Source organism: Cololabis saira, chromosome 3 (genome assembly GCF_033807715.1).
Source record: "Cololabis saira isolate AMF1-May2022 chromosome 3, fColSai1.1, whole genome shotgun sequence".
Classification (NCBI taxonomy): domain Eukaryota; kingdom Metazoa; phylum Chordata; class Actinopteri; order Beloniformes; family Belonidae; genus Cololabis; species Cololabis saira.
In genome coordinates, this window is record NC_084589.1 from 21,001,412 (window position 1) to 21,020,036 (window position 18,625).

Below are 18,625 nucleotides of genomic sequence, written 5' to 3' on the forward strand. Positions count from 1 at the left end.
TTGATTTTTGTAGTTTTTTTTCATTCTTTTTTTTTCTTTCAAGTCATGTGACCTTTTGATTCCAAATCTATATCCTGAATTTTGAAATCAAATAAACAGAAAAAGTCTTCAAAAGCAAAATTAAGAGGTGTGCCTCCTTTTTGAATCCTACAATTTATAGAGTTTTAATCACCCGGTCACATGGGTTGAATACGAAAAAAAACTACATGAAATAACAATCCTACATTTTTCCAATTTTATATGAAACAGGGTAATTCCTCAAATACAATGCAAATATGTTTGTCTTATGTTTTTTTTTCTTGTTTAACGTAGATGTATTTAATCCCTGGGTCACGTAGTTTGAAAGCGATTCAAAATCAATAGCAATAATTACTTTTTCCATTTAAAACATTTTTAATATTTTTCCCCGGGGTCAGCAGGTGTCGAGACTGTGCATGGGGTGTGGGATGTCATGCTTTGGTCAGGTCAGGTCCAGGGGCCAACACACAGAGATCAGCTCACTTTCTGCTGCTTGGATTTCAGCTTCGATGAGCTGAAGGGAGATAAAAGTTGGAGCATGAACAGAAAGCTACACAGTTGTGGCCTGTTTCATGACTGGTCATCATCAGCAGTGTTGCTGCTCTCATGTGGCCAGTACCGGCCACTGCAGTAGGCTACCGAGCACTGCAGGTCTGCCTATAAATTAGTTGTATACTGTGCAAATTGTTCATTTTAAACAGTGTTGTAGTAGCCTATAGTTTTTAATCGTTCTTGTGTAAATGACTTTTGCACTAGAAACTAAACTAAACTAAACCTACAATCGCCTACTTAATCTATACTCAGTTACAAGTAACTGTGATATTTTTGCTGAAAAGATTCTGACCATGTCGTTTATGGCTTAGCCTACATATATAGAGTTGGTTAAGAATCCTATAAGATTTTAATTTCATTATAGTCTATATGTTTATTTATAATGTTCCAAGAGTTTGGAGTAAAATAAAATCAGTTATCATATTTTCTCTAAACTATAAAATCTGTTTTGATATTATATTATTACATACATTAATGTCTTTCATGTATTTGCTTTTAATGGTTATTTATTCATGTATTGGTTTGTATTTTTCATGTATGGGCTCATATAAAAAAAGGATTAATATTATTGTTGTTGGATTTGAAGTGTGTGTGAAAAGTGAAAACCTTAAATATGGTAGGAGACACCGACCCCTGTCTGCAATTGAAGCCCAATTTCTCTTTGACACTCCTGAATGGCACATGATCTCATCAGCTAAATCTTATCTATTAAACACTGTAACACAATGGTATTTGTTTGGGCTCTGAGAGTTGGGGTCTCCGGTCTCGGGTTGAAAACAATGTTGCGATCCTGGAAACATTACATTTAAACAACTAGTAGAAAACAGATTCCAGTAGTGTAACAAAGAGTTTAGTCTAGAGAAATTTTTCACTTACTAGAATATTGGGGGCACTGGTGACATTTTTAGCTAAACTTGTAAGGTCTTTAAGAGCGGAGAAAGGCTGGTATGTTCACATTTATTCAGAAAGTCCGCTCGTTTTCTCACTCAGCGGTGCGTTTAAGGCGCATCGTATTCGTGACCTCTGTACCTGGCGGAATGGCCGTATTGGCCACGCCTCTGCATTACCTGGGCTTTTTTCTCTCTCTCTCCCTCTTCAAAAATTAGGAAGTGGGTGAATCGTGTCTCAACAAATTTACGAGCCGAGCTTCACTGAAACGGGGGGAAAAATGTGACGCACAAAAGTCTCATCTGTGAATACGTGAAAGATACTCTGATCAACATCGATTTCCCTCAGGAGCAACTTTACAGAGCAAACATGTCGCGTAAATCACGAATAGTGATGATACTTCTTTCCGTCTTCGTGTCCACCGTTTCAGGTGAGTTGAGCCACTGGGGAGAGATTGTGAGATATTAGGAAGGTAGTGGGTCTCATCTTTGAATGTTAACTCTTATTGTCGCAAATTTAAAACACATTAAATTGAGGTGGCTTGAACGTCTCATCAGATATTGCATTTATTGCGTATCCCAGTGTTTATGTGTTATTGCCTTAATGGTTGTGGGTGAGTAAATACAATTGTAAGGGATGGTCAGGAAGGTGAGTCTTATTTTTCTTTATATAACAGATCCAGTGTTTCTAAAGCTTTGTGTGAAATGCCAGTTTGTGTCTGTCTTCACCTTGCATACAGATACACATAAAATAAGTAAAAGAAATTTGTTGATAAAGTTATATGTGATGACAAAGATGACAAAAACACCTTTTGGTTCTGTTATGTGTGCTCTGTTTTCTCACAACGGGCTGTCTTACTCATAGGATAAAGTCCCGCCAACCCAGGTAGCAGACACATTTGGCTACTTTTTATACTTATGGCTCAGTTAAAACAGTGCTAAGTGTTGTATGTGCCAAAGTTCATGAAGTGGACCAAACTTGGGTGTTGGTACATGTTGTTTGACCCAGGTGTGGCCCAGATTCCATGAGCTACTTCTGACATGAGATATAAGTGTTGTGAGGCCCAGTCAAGGTCCATCGGCTGAAGACGATGAAGAATTGTGATTTGTCAGGTGGATATGTGGGCGAGCTCAGGCAGCTGAGTCAATGCTGTTAGTCAAAGTGAAATCTGGGCCAAAAATAAATCCTTCAGATTATGGGTCAAGTTTGGACCAAACATTAATTCATAGGAGGGATCTCTTAAGACTATGTGCTTTTAACCCAACCCCAGGGGCGTCAATTGGGTATGGCAAGGTATGGCAGCCGCCACACCTTTGCTTCAAGGGTTAAATGTAAATGTTTGTTTTTTTTTAATACATTTATGGAATAACTACAAATGCAAATAAGAACAACATGATCGATTTCACTAGTTATTATACACTGCAAAAACTCAAAATCTTAACAAGAATATTTGTCTTATTTCTAGTTAAAATGTCTAATTTTTAGTCTCTTTTTTTTTTGAAATCTCATTACATTTAAGACAAGACTCAGAAACAACCATTTTCACCTGTTTCAAGTAGATTTTCACTTAAAATAAGTAGAAAAATCTGCCAATGGAACAAGATTGTTTTGCTTGTAATGAGAAGATAAATCTTGTCCCACTGGCAGATTTTTCTACTTATTTCAAGTGAAAATTTACTTGAAACAGGTGAAAATGGTCAAATAAATTATTTTTCTGGTAATGACTCTTGTTTTAAGTGTAATGAGATTTTTTGACTAAAAATGAGACAAATATTCCTGGTAAGATTTTGAGTTTTTGCAGTGAGCGAGACTGCATTTGAAAAAGTTCCAATTTTCTTGACCACACAGATCAGCTACATAGCAGACTTCTGTGATGAGTATTTGCTGGACGTGTTGATTGATACTCTAGTTAAGTTCTGTGACTCGTAACCTTGCCATACCTTAGCTTAGACTGAATTGACGCCACTGCCCAACCCAGCAGTTAAAAGCACACGATTAAATAGTTATCTTTTCTATGGTGTTTTCCAGGTGCCCAGAAGTTTGATATTACTCCTGACCGTGGCACCACCATCAACATCATCGGCAGTCAGCCCAAGGGTTGTGAAGTCTGCACAGGATCAGGACGCTCACAAAGATGTAGTACCTCTCTGTCATTACAAGACAACACTCGCGTCTCTGTTGAGTTTAAATGCTCCAGACCCCAAGATGTATTCACAGTGGAAATTGTGGAAAGTATTGGTAAGATTTATTAATATGTTGAAATTATACAGCAAATCTACATTTATTTGTTGACACTAAGAAAAAAAAAAAGAATAAATCAAACTTTCCTTCCAGAATGCGACAAAGAGTCGTGCAGCGGCCACATCATCCAAGCAGACTCTGGTTCTCTGCCTTTACTGGGTTTTCAGCGCAATTTCACCTGGATCATAACAGCCAAACCGGTATTCAAGTTAGACTTCACTAAGACGGGCCTAAGACAGATCAAACCGTCTGACAAATGCCCAGACAGTCACACCTACACCCTGCGTGCAGGGGAGGTTGTTGTCGGGAGATACTGCAGAGCAGGTACTGTCAGTAGTGCTCAGATCCTGAATCAGGGCAGCTTTTCTTTGGATGTCCCTGCAGGCCAGAAACTGCAGCGTGACCGGTTTATTGTGTCTGTGGGGGAGCAAATCACCTGTAAGTTCAGTTTATTCTTTGTGCTTTCATTATTCTCCTGTGAATCTTGCAGTTGTTTAATTCATCATCTTCTCTCCTAGCCCTTGCCAAAATTTCAGTCACATTGACAAAAGACCCATCGGAGCTGCTCTCACCGAACTACCCGCAGAGTTTTCCTGACGACGATGTGATGCAGTGGTATTTTCACATCCCAGAAAAGCACAAGGCAACGGTCCAGTTTCTGCATCTCACACAGCCGCGGTGTTTGAAGAAGGAAACAGCGGTGGAGTACCACAGCCGAGGGAGAGGATCGCTGGTTCTGAGTCTGGACGACGCCCAGCCAGTTCAGACTCAGGGCAACTTCTCACTGACGCTGAGGAATTGTGAGATGGACAAAAGACGTTCTGGTTCTCCTGGACTTTCCCTGAGCCTCAAGGTGTCCGCTTCAAGATCAAGTTCCCCAGGTGTGTACATTCTGCACTTAATCATGCAGTTAATGTAGCAGCTCTTGCTGTAGGCACAGTCTTGTGAGAAGGCTCGTTGGCCTTTTGTAACATGTAAGGTCAGACCACGTTTGGGATCATTTCTATTTTAGGTCTTGATAAATGATTTTTATCAAGGTTACAACTTTGAATCTGAATATTTTTTTATTCTGCTTTAAAGACTTTGGGGACTTTAAATTCCTGCAATTTATATCTTGTCTATTGTGTCACAGTTGAAACCACAAGTTTATACAGACTGTATAAGCAGACACGTACCCTTTTTTTCTCACTGTCTGACATTAAATCAGATGACATTTTCCTGTTTTAGATCATTTATGATTACCAAAATCATTACTATTTGCTAAATGATACAATAATGAGAGAATTTCTTCACATTTTAAAAAATTATTTTCTTCAAAATCAGAATTTTACATACATTTAGATTAATATGCCTTTAGGTAAGGTAAGGTAGACTTTATTCATCCCCGAGGGAAAAATCATTTGTCAGCAAAAAAAAAAAACATTATAAAAACGCTCAGTCAAAAAAAAAAAAAAGAAGAATTGAAAGAATTTGGGAAAGCCCAGATGATGATGTCATGGCTTTGAAAGCTTCTGATAGGTTAATCGCCAGCATTTGGATTAATTGGAGCCACACCTCCAATCAATTCCTTGTGTAACTTCATGGGAAAATCAAAAGAAATCAGCCAAGATTTCTGGAAGAGAATTGTGTCACAAATTTCCCTCTGACTTTCGGTACAATTTCCAGAGGCCTGAAGGTGCCATATTTATCTGTTCAAATAATTATATGCAAGTATAAACACCAGGTGAATGTCTAGCCATCATACGACTCAGGAAGGAAATGGGTACTTTGTCCCAGACATGAACGTGCTTTGGTGCCAAATGTGCACATCAACCCCAGAACAAAAGCAAAAGACTTTGCAAAGATGCCAGCTGAAGCTGGTGAGAGAGTGTCCTTATCCACAGTGAAACAAGTCATATGCAGACATGGGCTGAAAGACCACTCGCTGAGGAAGAAGCCGATACTCTAAAAGCAACATAAAAAAACCGATGTCTTGTTGTGGACTGATGAGCTGTTTGACCATAGTTACATTTGCAAGACAAAGGGGGAAGCTTGCAAATCTGAGAACCCCATCCCAACTGTGAAGTACAGAGGTGGTAGCGTCATGTTCTGGGGATGTTTTCCCACTGTAGGGATTGTTGCATTTCACAAAAAAGATGGCATTTATGTAAAAATATTGAAGCAACAATCTCAAGACAGCATCCAGGAAGTTGAAGCTTGGGTGCAAATGGGTCTTCAAAATGGAGAATAACCCGAAGCACACATCACCCCGATCTCAGTCCTGCAGAAAGTTTGTGGGCAGAGCTGAAGAGGCATGTGCAAGCAAACATACCTGACTCAGTTATATCAGTTCAGGAGGAATGAGCCAAAATTCAAACAACTAAGCATCACTATCGTGAAAAGCTTGTTGAAGGACACCCACAAATGTTTAACCCAAGTCAGATTAAACTCTGTTTAATGGCAATGCCACCAAATACTAAGGAAATACAAAAAAAGTAATACAAAATCTTCTCTCATCATTCGGGCATTTAGCGAATATAAATCATTTTGTTAATCCTAAGTGATGGAAGACAGGAAAAGTTTAGTCTAATTTAGTGACAGAGAGTAAGAAAACAAAAGGTTATGTGTCTTTTTATGTAGTGCGAATAAACTTCTGGTTTCAACTGTATGTCGCACCGCTACTAAAAACCACAGCAGGATATTCATGTTGGATTAACCACTGGTCATGTAATCCCTCGTCTTTGTTACTTCTGGGAAAAGGTCATGTGACTGAGGCATGACAAATCGGGAAAGGCGAATCAGATAAATGTTAATCATGAAGCAAACATGGTTGTCTGCATCATTGTTTGCTAAACTCTTAGTATCAGCACCGTCTGATTTATAATGCAGTCATAGAAACTGAATCAACATCTGCAGCTTTTAAAACGTCTCTGTTCATAGGAAGGGTGTGAACTCCAGGCATACCTTTAGTAAAAGTTGTGCATTTTAAAACAGAATTATGTGGATGTATATTCAGCAGGCATCTGTTTTCATATAAAAAACTCTGGGAAGATGGAGACACTTGGTGGCTAAAACAGTGAACAGAGTGGAGCATGTAGCAGCAAATGCTTTCTGGCGGTGGTTTTAATTATCGTAAACCAGAGAAGAAGATGTGTGTTGCGTCCTTTGCATGTCCCAGCATGCACATTTTGACAAAGACTATTTCTAACTTTTCCAAACAGTTGCAACGTTTAGTCAGGGGTGTGTTTTTTTTTGACACTATAGATGAGTAAAACTGATGTACAGGGTGGGCCTCAAGCTCACGGGGAGCTCTTAGATTGCCTCATCTCTGAGTCATGAAAGACAGCAGCTGCACATTACCAGGAAGCTCTTCCCTCAGTGATTAGGGAACGTCCACATGTTTGCCTCGGTGTGTGCTTATCTGAGATCAGCAGAGACCAGAAACGAACACTCATCCTTAACTGTTGCTGTTTTCTCTTCAGTGTTGTGCAAAGTGGCTCTCAGCCAAACAGAAGGCCTTTCGCTCCACATTGATAATGTGAGACCAGATTCTGACTGTGAGATGAAAATAAACTCAAAGACAATGAAGAACATCACTGTCACATCAAACAGTGAAATATCTTTCCAGGACTGCCTTCCTCAAGATGTAAAGGTCACAGCTACGAGAGTCATAGGTAAATACTTTTAAGTGTTTTGAAACCCTGAACCATAAAAAAGAAGCCTTCTATGTGTTACCATGCTTCTTGAATCAATTTTGAAAGATCCAGATCATTTTAATCCTAAATCCTTTTTTTTCAGTCCAGAGGGGTATTCCAGGAAGCAGGTTTAGTGGAAATCCTGAGTTTGTTAAGCCTGAGATGAGGGAAATCCGGAGTTTTCAGTTCCAGAAAGCGATTTAACTCAAACTCTGAGTCAGTTACTATGGCAACTGAGCCTCTGACCCTAACCTGCTCGCTAGCAGGTTTACTTCAATAAAGCCTGAGTTTCTCTCTGTCTCCGCCCTCAGTGGCGTCAATTCAGCCAATGGGCCTTTACGCAATACGCATCCGTTTTCTGCACCACGGACAGCAAGCGGCAGAGTTAGAGAGCAGAAAAAGCGTTGGGAAAGATAATACCTAGTGAAATCCATCATGTTGTTCTGATATGCATTTGTAGTTATTTTATATGTTTTAAGTAATAGAATAAATCAATACAAATAGACAGAGTAATTCCATAAATGTATAAAAAAAACATTTTCCCCTGAAGCCGAGGTGTGGCGGCTGCCCCTGATCTAAATGACAATAACATTTCATTCAATACCATTCCACCGTTTTCATCTGTAATATTATAAGACAGTGTGCTTAAATGTTAAATGAATACTGCATTCAAACTTACACATTGACTGCAGCAACTTTCTCCCACGCCAATTCTCTCCTTTGCTTCTGCAGCTGTGTTTTTTTTTTTTTTTTTCGAAATATGCTCTCATACTCGCCATACGCACGTATTAACACTTCTAACTCCAGTGGCGTGAAGTATGTGGATCTTCAGATGCAAACTAATGTTTCCTCAAAGGGATTTTGTAAATTGAAATGTTAAAGTTAAAAAAAAAAAGAAAACGTACGTGGATCTTTTGTTGTTGCCGGTTGCCATGGTGAATCCTTGTATCAGGGCTCTACTGATGATGGCTTTTTAACTTGAGCTTAACAAACTCAGAGTTGATTGAACTAACTCATATCCGCTGTTCTGGAACCGAAAACTCAGAGTTTCCTTTCTCAGGATAAGTCAACTCGGAGTTCAGGTTTAAACTCGGACTTTGTTGAACCTGCTTCCTGGAATACCCCTCAGGCCTTCAGGATCCACTGACCTGCGTGTTTTTAGATGTTTCCATGCTCCAACACACCTGGTTCAAATTAAAGTGCCATTAATAGACCTGTTCAGGCCCGACTAACTAATGAAACGAGGCATTTATTTGAATCAGGTGTGTTGGAGCATGAAACTTTTATCAGGACCAAGATTAAGAAACACTGGTTTAAACAGACAGTAATCCTCATTTATTTTACCCCCTTTTAGATGTTTAACCTCTCGTCTAAAAAGCCTCTTCAGTTTTTAACAGTGTTTTTGTGGAAATTAACTGCCTTCAAAAAATAAAATAAGACATCAATTTGCTTTCTACTGAAGCCTCTAGCTATCACAGTATTGATGCAACATCTGCTGTCACTGTTACCACTCTAAAAATACAGGCTGCACTTGATTGAAGAAAAACTAAATGAGCCTCATTCATGAGCTGCTCTTGTTCCTCACCAGAGTGGAGTCATCTCAAAGGCCGTATGAAGACTCCACTGCATCTGTCGGTCCCACTGCTGCCATCCTGCTTACCCGCCGCTCTGAGCAAGGTGACTTGGACTCTCCGTCCTGAGCAGCATGGCACCGTGGAGCTCACGCCCCCCACTGGGCTGCTGAAACAGGCCCTACCTGGACAGCCTTGCAATGACAGCGACATCATCGAAATGGCTGATGAAAATGGCCCTACCATTGGACACTTCTGCTCTCAGGGGGCGATACAAAAGGTCCTTATCCACACCAATGCGTCCGTCACGTGGAGGTCCAGCTTGTGGAGTCGAGCACTACGGAGCACTAAGCATGTGCTGAGTGCAGCATTTGAGGGCGAGATAGCAGGTAGCACACGGCTTCAACTGAATGAGCAAAAGCATGAAAAGTGATTCTTCAAGTATAATATGTATTTCTTTCCCCCCCTCTGATAATCAGAAAGGTACATATTCAAGCTGGCGCCATCAAAGAACACGTCAGTCCTCGTGGGGACTCCTGGTTGGCCAGCAGGCATGAGCTCTTACTCCACCGTCTCCTGGATCGTCTCTGTTCCCCCAAAGATGAAGGCGCACTTGATGTTTACTAACATCAGCCAACCCAAGTGCAGCAACCGGCATACCAACATTAGAGTACAGAGAATTGGCAGGACTGAGGAGGATTACAGCCGCAGGGAGGATGAGGAGGCAAAGAGGGAGATCACTGTATCTCAGAACTTCTACCTCAACATGTCCAACTGTATGCCCGAAAGAGGACAGTTTAGCGTGATCACCAAGATCACCCTGCAGAAGAGGAAGCGTAAGAACACTTTTTGTTGGATTTCTCATAGTTTTATATCATTTGAAAGACAAAAGATGTGTGTAAAACAAAAAGTGATAAACAAAGATATGATTTATTGATTTTTCTCTCATTTAGACCTTCTCCTGACCATCATTCTGAGTGCGGTGGCTGCTCTGCTGGTCATCTTTGTTGTCGTGCTGGTGGTGGTCTGCATGATGGTTAGGTGAGTGAAGCTGCTTTGTTTTATTCTTCTCTTACCTATACCTTGTTTTTCATAAGAAGCTGTTTCTATCTTCAAACTTGTTACTAAAATGTCACACAACATCACAATTATTTTGGCAGGCTTGAAGTTATTGTATTAGTAGCAACTTTACAATAATTCAGAGCAAAGCAGGAAATACGAGAGACACAAAAATCCAAAAACATAAATCAAAAGAAAACTCAGGAATAAAAGGAAAAAGGGAGAGACAGCGACACCCAGAGTGATGACATCCTAGCATGGATGGAAGATAAGCAGGTCAATACTGAAGCAGAGACACGGATGTGAACAATCCTAGCTGAGAACAGGGAAGCTGAAGGTCGATACATACTCCACAAGAACAGAGACATTTGTTCTTGCTACCCAGAGAGCAAAAACAAATGTCTCTGTTCTTGCGGAATATGTTACAACCTTAAGACTCATACACGATCAACAACACTTAAGAAATATTTATCAAATGATTGAAGTTTGCTCTTAGATAATTAACACAGAAACTTTCACTTGGCAGAAGAATTATGAGAATATATAAGAATTATGCTTAAAATTCCTGAAGAGCTTGTTTCAGTTCATGGGAGCAACAGGGTCTTAGTTTTTTTTTTTATTCCCCCTCACCAAAACTCTTCTTGTTAATTGTGAAAAAAAGGGAAGAAGATATTTAAAAAAAGAAAAATGTCATTATTTTTTAAATGACTAGCAAAAAATATTTTTAAGTAGAAAATTGTTTCTCAAACCTCTTTGAAAATGTTTCTACAGAGACTTTCCAAATGGCTTTATGTAAAACGCATTTTCACGTATCTGGTTCACTGCCCAGAGGAGAAACTTAAAATGATAGTATTAGGGCTCCTTGAGAATACAAGAATAAAGTTTTAGTCTTACTAAGTAAAGTCAACCCCACAGTGCCAACATTCAGCATAATACCTGGATTGAAATGCAGGAGATCAGGAGGCAATAATAAAAGGCAATATCCTTGCATCAAAAAAAGAAGAATAAGGCAACTGTGCTCAGCAGGGCTTCCAAAACCAAAGTCCAAAATGCAGGAGCAAAGAAAGCAGATGACATGTGGAAATCACAGAGAGGAACACAGAGATGACACAGCAGGGTCACACAAGTTAGAAAAATGTGCACAAAGTGGATGTGACTAAGGAAAATGTATAGACAAATATACTGCTGAATAATCGGAGGGTAATGAGACGCAGGTGGTGGGAATCAAGGGAGGAATTACATCCATCCAACCAACCCTCTTCTGTTTATCCGAGTTCGGGTTGTGGGAGCAGTCGTCTAAGCAGGGAACCCCACAATGCCCTCTCCCCGGCCACTTTATGCAGCTCATTTGGGGGGATCCCAAAGCGTCCCCATGCCAGCAGAGACATAGTCCCTTCAGTGCATCCTGTGTCTTCCCTGGGGTCTGCTCTTATATGGACATGCCTGGAAAACCTCACCAGGGAAATGTTCAGGAGGAATCCTCACTCATTTCAACCGCTTGTCTCCGCAATGTCATCCTTTCAGGCTCTACCCACCGCTCGTGACTATAGGGGAGGGTAAAAAAGTAGACCAACTGGTAAATCCAGAGCTTTGCCTTTCGGCTTAGCTCTTTACCACAACAGACAAATGGAGAGTTTGCGTCACTGAGGATGCCACATCAATGTGCCTATCAATATCCCTCTCCATCCTCACTCGTGAACAAGGACCCAAGATACCCTTTTCACCTTAAGGACCCAAGTTCTCTCATTTGTAGGTGCTGATTCTCATCGCAGCCACTTCACATTCAGCTGTGAACCTCTCCAGTGAGAGTTGTGGGCCATGGCCTTCTGAAGCCAACACAACCACATAATTTGCAAAAAAGCATAGACCCAATTCTTAGGTCACCAAATCGGACCCCCTCGGCTGCACCTAGAAATTCTGCCCATAAAAGTAATAAACAGTCTCAGGCAGCCTGGCACAGTCCAACAGGCAACGAGTCCGACTAACAACTGAGAATGTGGACTAAGCTCTGACGGTAGATGAACAGGGATGGGACGGTCCATACATGGGACTCCGGCATGAATCTGAGGTCCAACTGCCTGACGGAGCCTCCTCTCCAGTACACCTGAATAGACCTTGGCTGAGGAGTGTGATGCCCTATGTAGTTTGAGCGCACCCTCCTGCCCTGTTGCACAAGTATTTGAAACAAGACAACCCTCTCAACATCCAGAGCCTTAAGAACTCAGGGTGGATCTCATCTACCCCTGGTGCCTTGCCACCAATGAGATGGAGGACTAACACCGTGTCCTGTCCATCGTGTTTTGAGCTGAACATTTGTCGGACACCCTGCTTCTATTTTCTTCCTGTCGCTCGCGTTGAAAGCCGGTTGAAAGCGCTGTAGGAAACAGTCATTTCAATACAAGAACCTCAATAAAGTGGCAGCTGGCTGGAGGGAGATCGCCAGGGAGCTGGAAGATTCTGATAAGATAATAAGATAATAATAATAATATAATAATAGGATAATATTTCTTTCTGCCACTTTATTGAGGTTTTTGTAGTGGAATGAGGAGGTATCATAGAGATAACTTATCATTTCAACTAACTGGATCAGCCGTTCCTCATCCCTGACTGTTTCCTACAGCGCTTTCAACCGGCTTTCAATGCGAGCGGCAGGAAGAAAATAGAAGAACATTTGAATATCACAGTATCAAGCTTGTTTTCTGTTTAGAAACTCCAAACGTAGGAAGATTACAAGTACTCCCATCTCACCCATCTTTAACTTGTCTCTTTACTCTTTTAGGAGTTATTTTAGGAGTTTCTTTCAGGAGCGCACGGGCGGGTAGTGCGGTGAATAAAGGCTGATTTATGGTTCCGCGTAGTCTACGGCGTAGGGTCCACGGCGACGCGCACAGTTCGGTGCGTGCGCCGCGGAGCCTACGGCGTAGGGTCTGCGTTGGTGTAACGCGGACCCATAAATCTGACTTTTAAAAAGCGAGTTTCAGCTGTCAATCAAAATAACGTTGGGGGGCCCATAACGCGTTCAGTGTGGACAGAGAGCGTCCGATGCCACGCAGTGCGATGCGATAGTCGGACGCTCGCATGCAGTTAGGGCAGGCTGTAACAGAGGAAATTGATGACGAGACCACTTAGAAGGGAAAAGTTTTATTTTCAAGTTGGTCCTGAAACAAACTACAATAAGACATAAAATAACACAAACTTCAGCTTCACCCAGGGTTGCTGGGTCATGAACCATGTGAAAGTGTATAACTCTTAAACTTCCATCTCTTTGTTTTTTCTCTCAAATAGGAAGAAGAAAAAGAAGCTCAATGAACAAGTGGGCATTTACAATTCAGACGGCGCCAATTTCTTGCCTGGACACAACGGATGCCCAGTGACACATGAAGACGATGAGTCTCATGTTTACGCTTCCATTGAGGACACGCTGGTCTACACACACCTGCTGAAAAAAGGCGCAGAGCTCGGCATCTACCAAGCGCACGACACATACCAGTCCTTCACAGGACACAAAGAACCACAAAAGCCTCTGGCCTCTAAAGCTAGCAGTGATGTTGGCATGGAGGTCCATCAGCCGGTTCGGCTCCCATCTGAGCAAGGTCCTCCTCTTCCCAACAGGCCACTGAGTCACATCCAGGTGGAAAATGACATTTACCAGACAGAGGACCAAAATCAGGAGCAATGCTCTCCAAATCTGGGGCCACGTCTTGAGCCAGAGGGAGGGGACTAAGCAAGTGATTGGATTCAGCTTTCTTATTTTCACTTGGAAAACTTGAACTTTGTGATTTTTGTTCCCTGGCATTTGTGTGATTGTTTGCTGTTGAGTCTTGTACAGAGCACCCCACCCACCCCCAGAGTGAAGCTTTTGTGATGGAAGCAAACAAAAAACCCTGTTCAAACCTGCCTGTAGCTGTTACTTTGTTGTGTCTTAGATGAAGGTGTTTTTGTTGTTGTTCAAAGTCTTTGCCACTGTAATGAGATCTTAAGTCATGTAGGCTTTTAAATGATTAATTTTTTCAGGTTAAAAAGGGAGAGTAACTGTTACTGTTGCAGAACATTTTAGAGGATGGTGTCTGGTTTTGTACTCAATTGCAGCAGCATGACTTTGTTTTATCTTTGTGGAGTATCACCTTTCTACTGTTTTCCACTGCTTTTTGCCAAAGCTGTCCTGTAGATACATGATCATTGCAGATATTGCCCCCACACAGGTCCAAACACTTCTACTAATTCACTTCAGTATTTTAGCAATTGTTTCCAGACCTGTATTTCTACAGTAGAAGAACAAGAATGCTTCTGCTATTCAGTTCAATGCAGCATTTTGTTTTTGTCCAAAGTTGATTGCTATCTGTTGCTAAAGTTGCATATAAAAATCATGTAAGTTAATGTGAATGCTTCTCACCTTTCCGACTTGTTGCAAAGAGCCGAGTTTGTTACCCTGTGGTGAACCCTGACCAAGCTGCATATCCAAAACTTTTAAGTCAAGTTCATATTCTTTTTTTGGTTTATAAGTTGTATCATATTGTGGATTTATTTATTTCACTTTGATGAAAGTAAAATGAATCATGCCGGTTTCATGATGACATTTAGATGACCAGGGTGATGCCTGAAAACTATTTGGTCTCATTTAACCCTTGTGCTGTCTTTGGGTCAAGGGAGGGTGAAGGGAGAAAAGAAGGAATGAAGGAAAGAAGGAAGTAAGGAAGAAGGGAGAAAAGAAGGAAGGAAGGAAAGAAGGAAGAAGGGAGAAAAGAAGGAAGGAAGTAGGAAATGGAGTAAGGAAAGGAGGAAAGAAGGAAGAAAGGAGAAAAGAAGGAAGGAAGTAGGAAATTGAGTAAGGAAGGGAGAAAAGATGGAAGGGAGGAAATAAGGAAGAAAGGATAAAAGAAGGACAGAAAGAAGAAGGAAGAAAGGAGAAAAGAAGGAATTAGGAAAGGGAGTAAAGAAGGGAGAAAAGATGGAAGGAAGTAGGAAAGGGAGTAAAGAAGGGAGAAAATATGGAAGGAAGGAAGAAAGGAGAAAAGAAGGAAGGAAGTAGGAAATGGAGTAAGGAAGGGAGAAAAGAAGGAAGGAAGTAGGAAATGGAGTAAGGAAGGGAGAAAAGAAGGAAGGAAGTAGGAAATGGAGTAAGGAAGGGAGAAAAGAAGGAAGGAAGGAAGGAAGGAAGTAGGAAATGGAGTAAGGAAAGGAGGAAAGAAGGAAGAAAGGAGAAAAGAAGGAAGGAAGTAGGAAATTGAGTAAGGAAGGGAGAAAAGATGGAAGGGAGGAAATAAGGAAGAAAGGATAAAAGAAGGACAGAAAGAAGAAGGAAGAAAGGAGAAAAGAAGGAATAAGAAAAGGGAGTAAGGAAGGGAGAAAAGATGGAAGGAAGGAAGAAAGGAGAAAATAAGGAAGGAAGTAGGAAATGGAGTAAGGAAGGGAGAAAAGATGGAAGGAAGGGAGAAAAGGAAAGAAAGAAAGGAGGGAAGAAGGAAGGAATGGATAAAATAAGGAAAGAAGCAAAGAAAAGCAAAGAAGGTAATAAAGGAACGAATGACGGAAGGGAGGTAGGAAGAAAAAGGAGGAAAGGAAGAAGGAAGGAGAGAGCATGGCAGGAGGAAAGAAGGATAGAAGAATTGGGTCATTTTGACCCAAAGACAGCACAAGGGTTAAGGAGCAAGCGTTCAGAAGATCTTGAGTCCCTCGTGTCTCCAAGGAGCGAGTAGCAGAGAGACAAAGTTGGAGTTGTTACCTGTTTACTACCAAGGAAATAAAGTGTTTTTTTATCTTAGCATGATATCTCTGAATGTAATACAAACATAGTAAATCTCCCTGGAGACAGACATGTTGATTGGATGAGTGTTTTGAAAAGTCGAGATTTTTATGATTAAATTGTGTAGGAAACAGGAGGGTGAGTGTCAAACAGATGTTCTAATGGAGGAACCTGGAAATAAAATAATGTGGTAGATAATGCAGTGTTGTTCTTCGCTTATAAACAAGCCTAGATTGAATCAGGGAAAATTAGCAGTGGACCCTAATTGCTTTATGAGGCTCCAAGGTTGTATTGTGTTTTGGTAATTAGAAAAAAAGAAAAAGTTGTACCAATACAATTGTTACAATGTCAGCTAATACACCGCAAGTACAATCATGTAACTATTTTAAAAGGACCTTGTCCTCATTTACACAAATAAGATCAAATGAACGAAGTCCCCATCCAAATAAGTGAAGTCATAGCTAAAAAAGTAAACTAAACCTTATTCTTCTGATTCTCTCTTTAAATCATATAAATCAGTCACTTTTCAGGCATTTTCTCAGCAACCATAAGCCAACATTTGGTTTTACCATTACTTGTTCCTTTTTATGATTTTCTACATAATCTTCTGCTGCAAAGATTGTCACTAATTAATTCTTCATTTAAACTCTTCTCATAGGGAGACGCATGCTTATGGACATCTGTAATGAAAATTCAACCAGCATGACTTGTCCTGCAGAACTAAAGCCACAGAAAGTTGCCAAAACAAGCAGCACACATGGTGATCGTTCTTAGGAGGAAAAAAAGGCTTTATTATATTGATTAACTGTAAGAGAAAAACAATACAAGCAAGCCATACAGTGTTTATATTAATGAATATCTATAAAGCTGTTAAATATTTTAGAGTGTTGAGTAGAAATGTATATAAAACCTCTTGCTCCAGATAGTTTAGCTTATACTATGACATGCTGTGAAAACTGTGCTGCTCTGACATCTGAAAGAGTTGGAGGAGAAAATGTGAGCGTAAGGAATCAGCACATTGTCTTGAAGGTACCCGGTGGCTTTAAAATGGCCTTACACACTGCTCCGAATGATGTCAGAGATTTAAAAACAGAGAGACAGCAAAGCTTTCAGACGATGTTGAACTCGCACACCGAGGCCTTTTCAGCCCTGCAGCTCTCATCAAACCACTTCCCATTGGCTGTGGTGGAGAGGATGGCGCAGTTCTGGCTGCGACCCCCGTCCGGCTGCAGGGTGATCTCAGTCTCCCAGTTCTTAAAACGGACACTGGAGCCTGACTGGTCCACCCATTGGCCATCCGTCACCATGTCGTTGATGCCCAGCCAGATGTGCTCATCAGGGCCAACGCTCTGGCGCACGTAGCTGTAGAGCTGGTCGTTCTCGTCCCCCGTCACAGGAGTGCTCAGGCTGCCCCCTTTGGCGATGCAATCATCGCTGGCTGCATGGAAGGTCTTTTTCTCTGGATTAGCCAGAAAACACTTTCCGAGGATCTTTGTGCCTTTCAGACAGACTGAGGGAGGAAAATAAAGAGGCTCAGAGGTTTGTTTAGGCCCTCCATCAATGGAAAGCTGATAATTATAACAAGGCATAAAGCCTGCAACTCCCATACTGTGATAAAGCTCATTTTCCCCCAAAAGAAATATCCTCAGAATCATTTCTGCTGTGAAAATACCTGTCTGCAAAGCCTGCTGCTCTTTCAACAAGTTCAGCTCCTGAACAATGTCGTTAACCTGTTTCTGCAGCTCCTCGATAGCAGCATTAGTTGCAGAGTCTGTTCAAAAGAGCAACAATTTCATCATTCGTTCACATGAATTATGACAGTGCAGCTGTAAGTAAATGGTTGTTTTGATGTCCAACATTAAGTCCTACCTTTTTTCCCATTCCTTTTTTTGGAAGTGGTCTGCTGGAGGGAGCAGTGAGCCAACAAGAGAGGCAAAAATATCATCCAAAGCCCTCTTCCATCCATGATATATCAAAAACACCTGAAATCCACTGTCAAGAAACTGTTTTTCTGCAGCTCCAGAACAATTTTCTCTCAGCTCTCAGTGCTGGCCAGACTCAGAATGTTTTTCTCCGAGTGCAGGCAGTGTTAGAGGAATTCTTATCATGGAGAGAACAAATGTTTTACAGATGTTTGACAGGCGATTAAGTTGCTTTTGAAATGTTAGAGGCAGAATGGTGGTGAGCAGGGTTTTTATGCTCTTCAACAAAGTTCAGAGAAGCATGAACTAGTTCCATATGTCCACAGGTTACCATCGGTCATGGGAGGGCCTTAACTGGATGAGTGTGAGTTATTATGTGCGGACTTTTCATTAAAAAAATATAACTTCAGTTATATTATTTCATTTTTATATGTGTTTCTTTCTTATTTAGGTTTTTTATCTTCTGTTTTCCTCTCCATTGCCTGTTTTGGTTCTGCTGAAGAGCCATCCAGCCAGCTGATGGATGTGTATGTTTTCCTCAGGAGACGACATCTGCACCTCCTCAGAGAGCTGGAGGTTTTGCCCTGAACACGTGGCCAAGGCTTACATAATAAAGAAGTACTAATGTGAAAGTAATATTAGTTTATGTTTCATATTCTTCTGGCGCACTAGCAGTGAACTCAGCTAAAATAACGAAAACACAGACTATTTAAGGCTTCAAGTATTTGATGATCTCACATTTTAAAACAACAACAAAAACACCTAGCAACCAAATAACACATTTAAATGTTATGTAAAACTTTACTTAGGAAGTATGACTTATGAGAAAACACATTCAGTGTGGCTTGACTATTGTTACAAATCATTTTACTTATCATTTAATATAGTATGTTTATATTTTTTTTAAATCTACTATTACACTTCAGTTCACCCCAACCTTTCCTTTCAATTACCCTG

The 18,625-nt window shown here is 40.8% G+C and overlaps 2 protein-coding genes across 3 annotated transcripts; one reads left to right on the forward strand and one right to left on the reverse strand.

Moving 5' to 3' along the window:
• The first annotated feature begins 1,674 nt into the window (after positions 1 to 1,674).
• cdcp1a (CUB domain containing protein 1a) lies at positions 1,675 to 14,367 on the forward strand. 2 transcript variants are annotated; one of them, XM_061716477.1, is made up of 10 exons: positions 1,675 to 1,888; positions 3,487 to 3,696; positions 3,793 to 4,137; positions 4,218 to 4,580; positions 7,161 to 7,352; positions 8,962 to 9,050; positions 9,210 to 9,333; positions 9,424 to 9,780; positions 9,898 to 9,985; positions 13,289 to 14,367. In XM_061716477.1, exons 1-10 carry the CDS (start codon positions 1,828 to 1,830, stop codon positions 13,725 to 13,727), a joined length of 2,268 nt encoding a protein of 755 aa, XP_061572461.1. In that variant the 5' UTR covers positions 1,675 to 1,827; the 3' UTR covers positions 13,728 to 14,367. The 2 variants fall into 2 exon arrangements, with proteins under 2 accessions (XP_061572461.1, XP_061572459.1); XM_061716475.1 differs by having other exon boundaries at positions 8,962 to 9,333.
• Positions 14,368 to 16,558: 2,191 nt separating this feature from the next.
• clec3ba (C-type lectin domain family 3, member Ba) lies at positions 16,559 to 18,037 on the reverse strand. Its single transcript, XM_061718291.1, has 3 exons — positions 17,616 to 18,037; positions 17,419 to 17,517; positions 16,559 to 17,256 (listed from the first exon to the last, which is right to left on the reverse strand). The coding sequence occupies exons 1-3, from the start codon at positions 17,710 to 17,712 to the stop codon at positions 16,856 to 16,858; spliced, it is 597 nt and encodes a 198-aa protein (XP_061574275.1). The 5' UTR covers positions 17,713 to 18,037; the 3' UTR covers positions 16,559 to 16,855.
• Between the last annotated feature and the right edge of the window lie 588 nt (positions 18,038 to 18,625).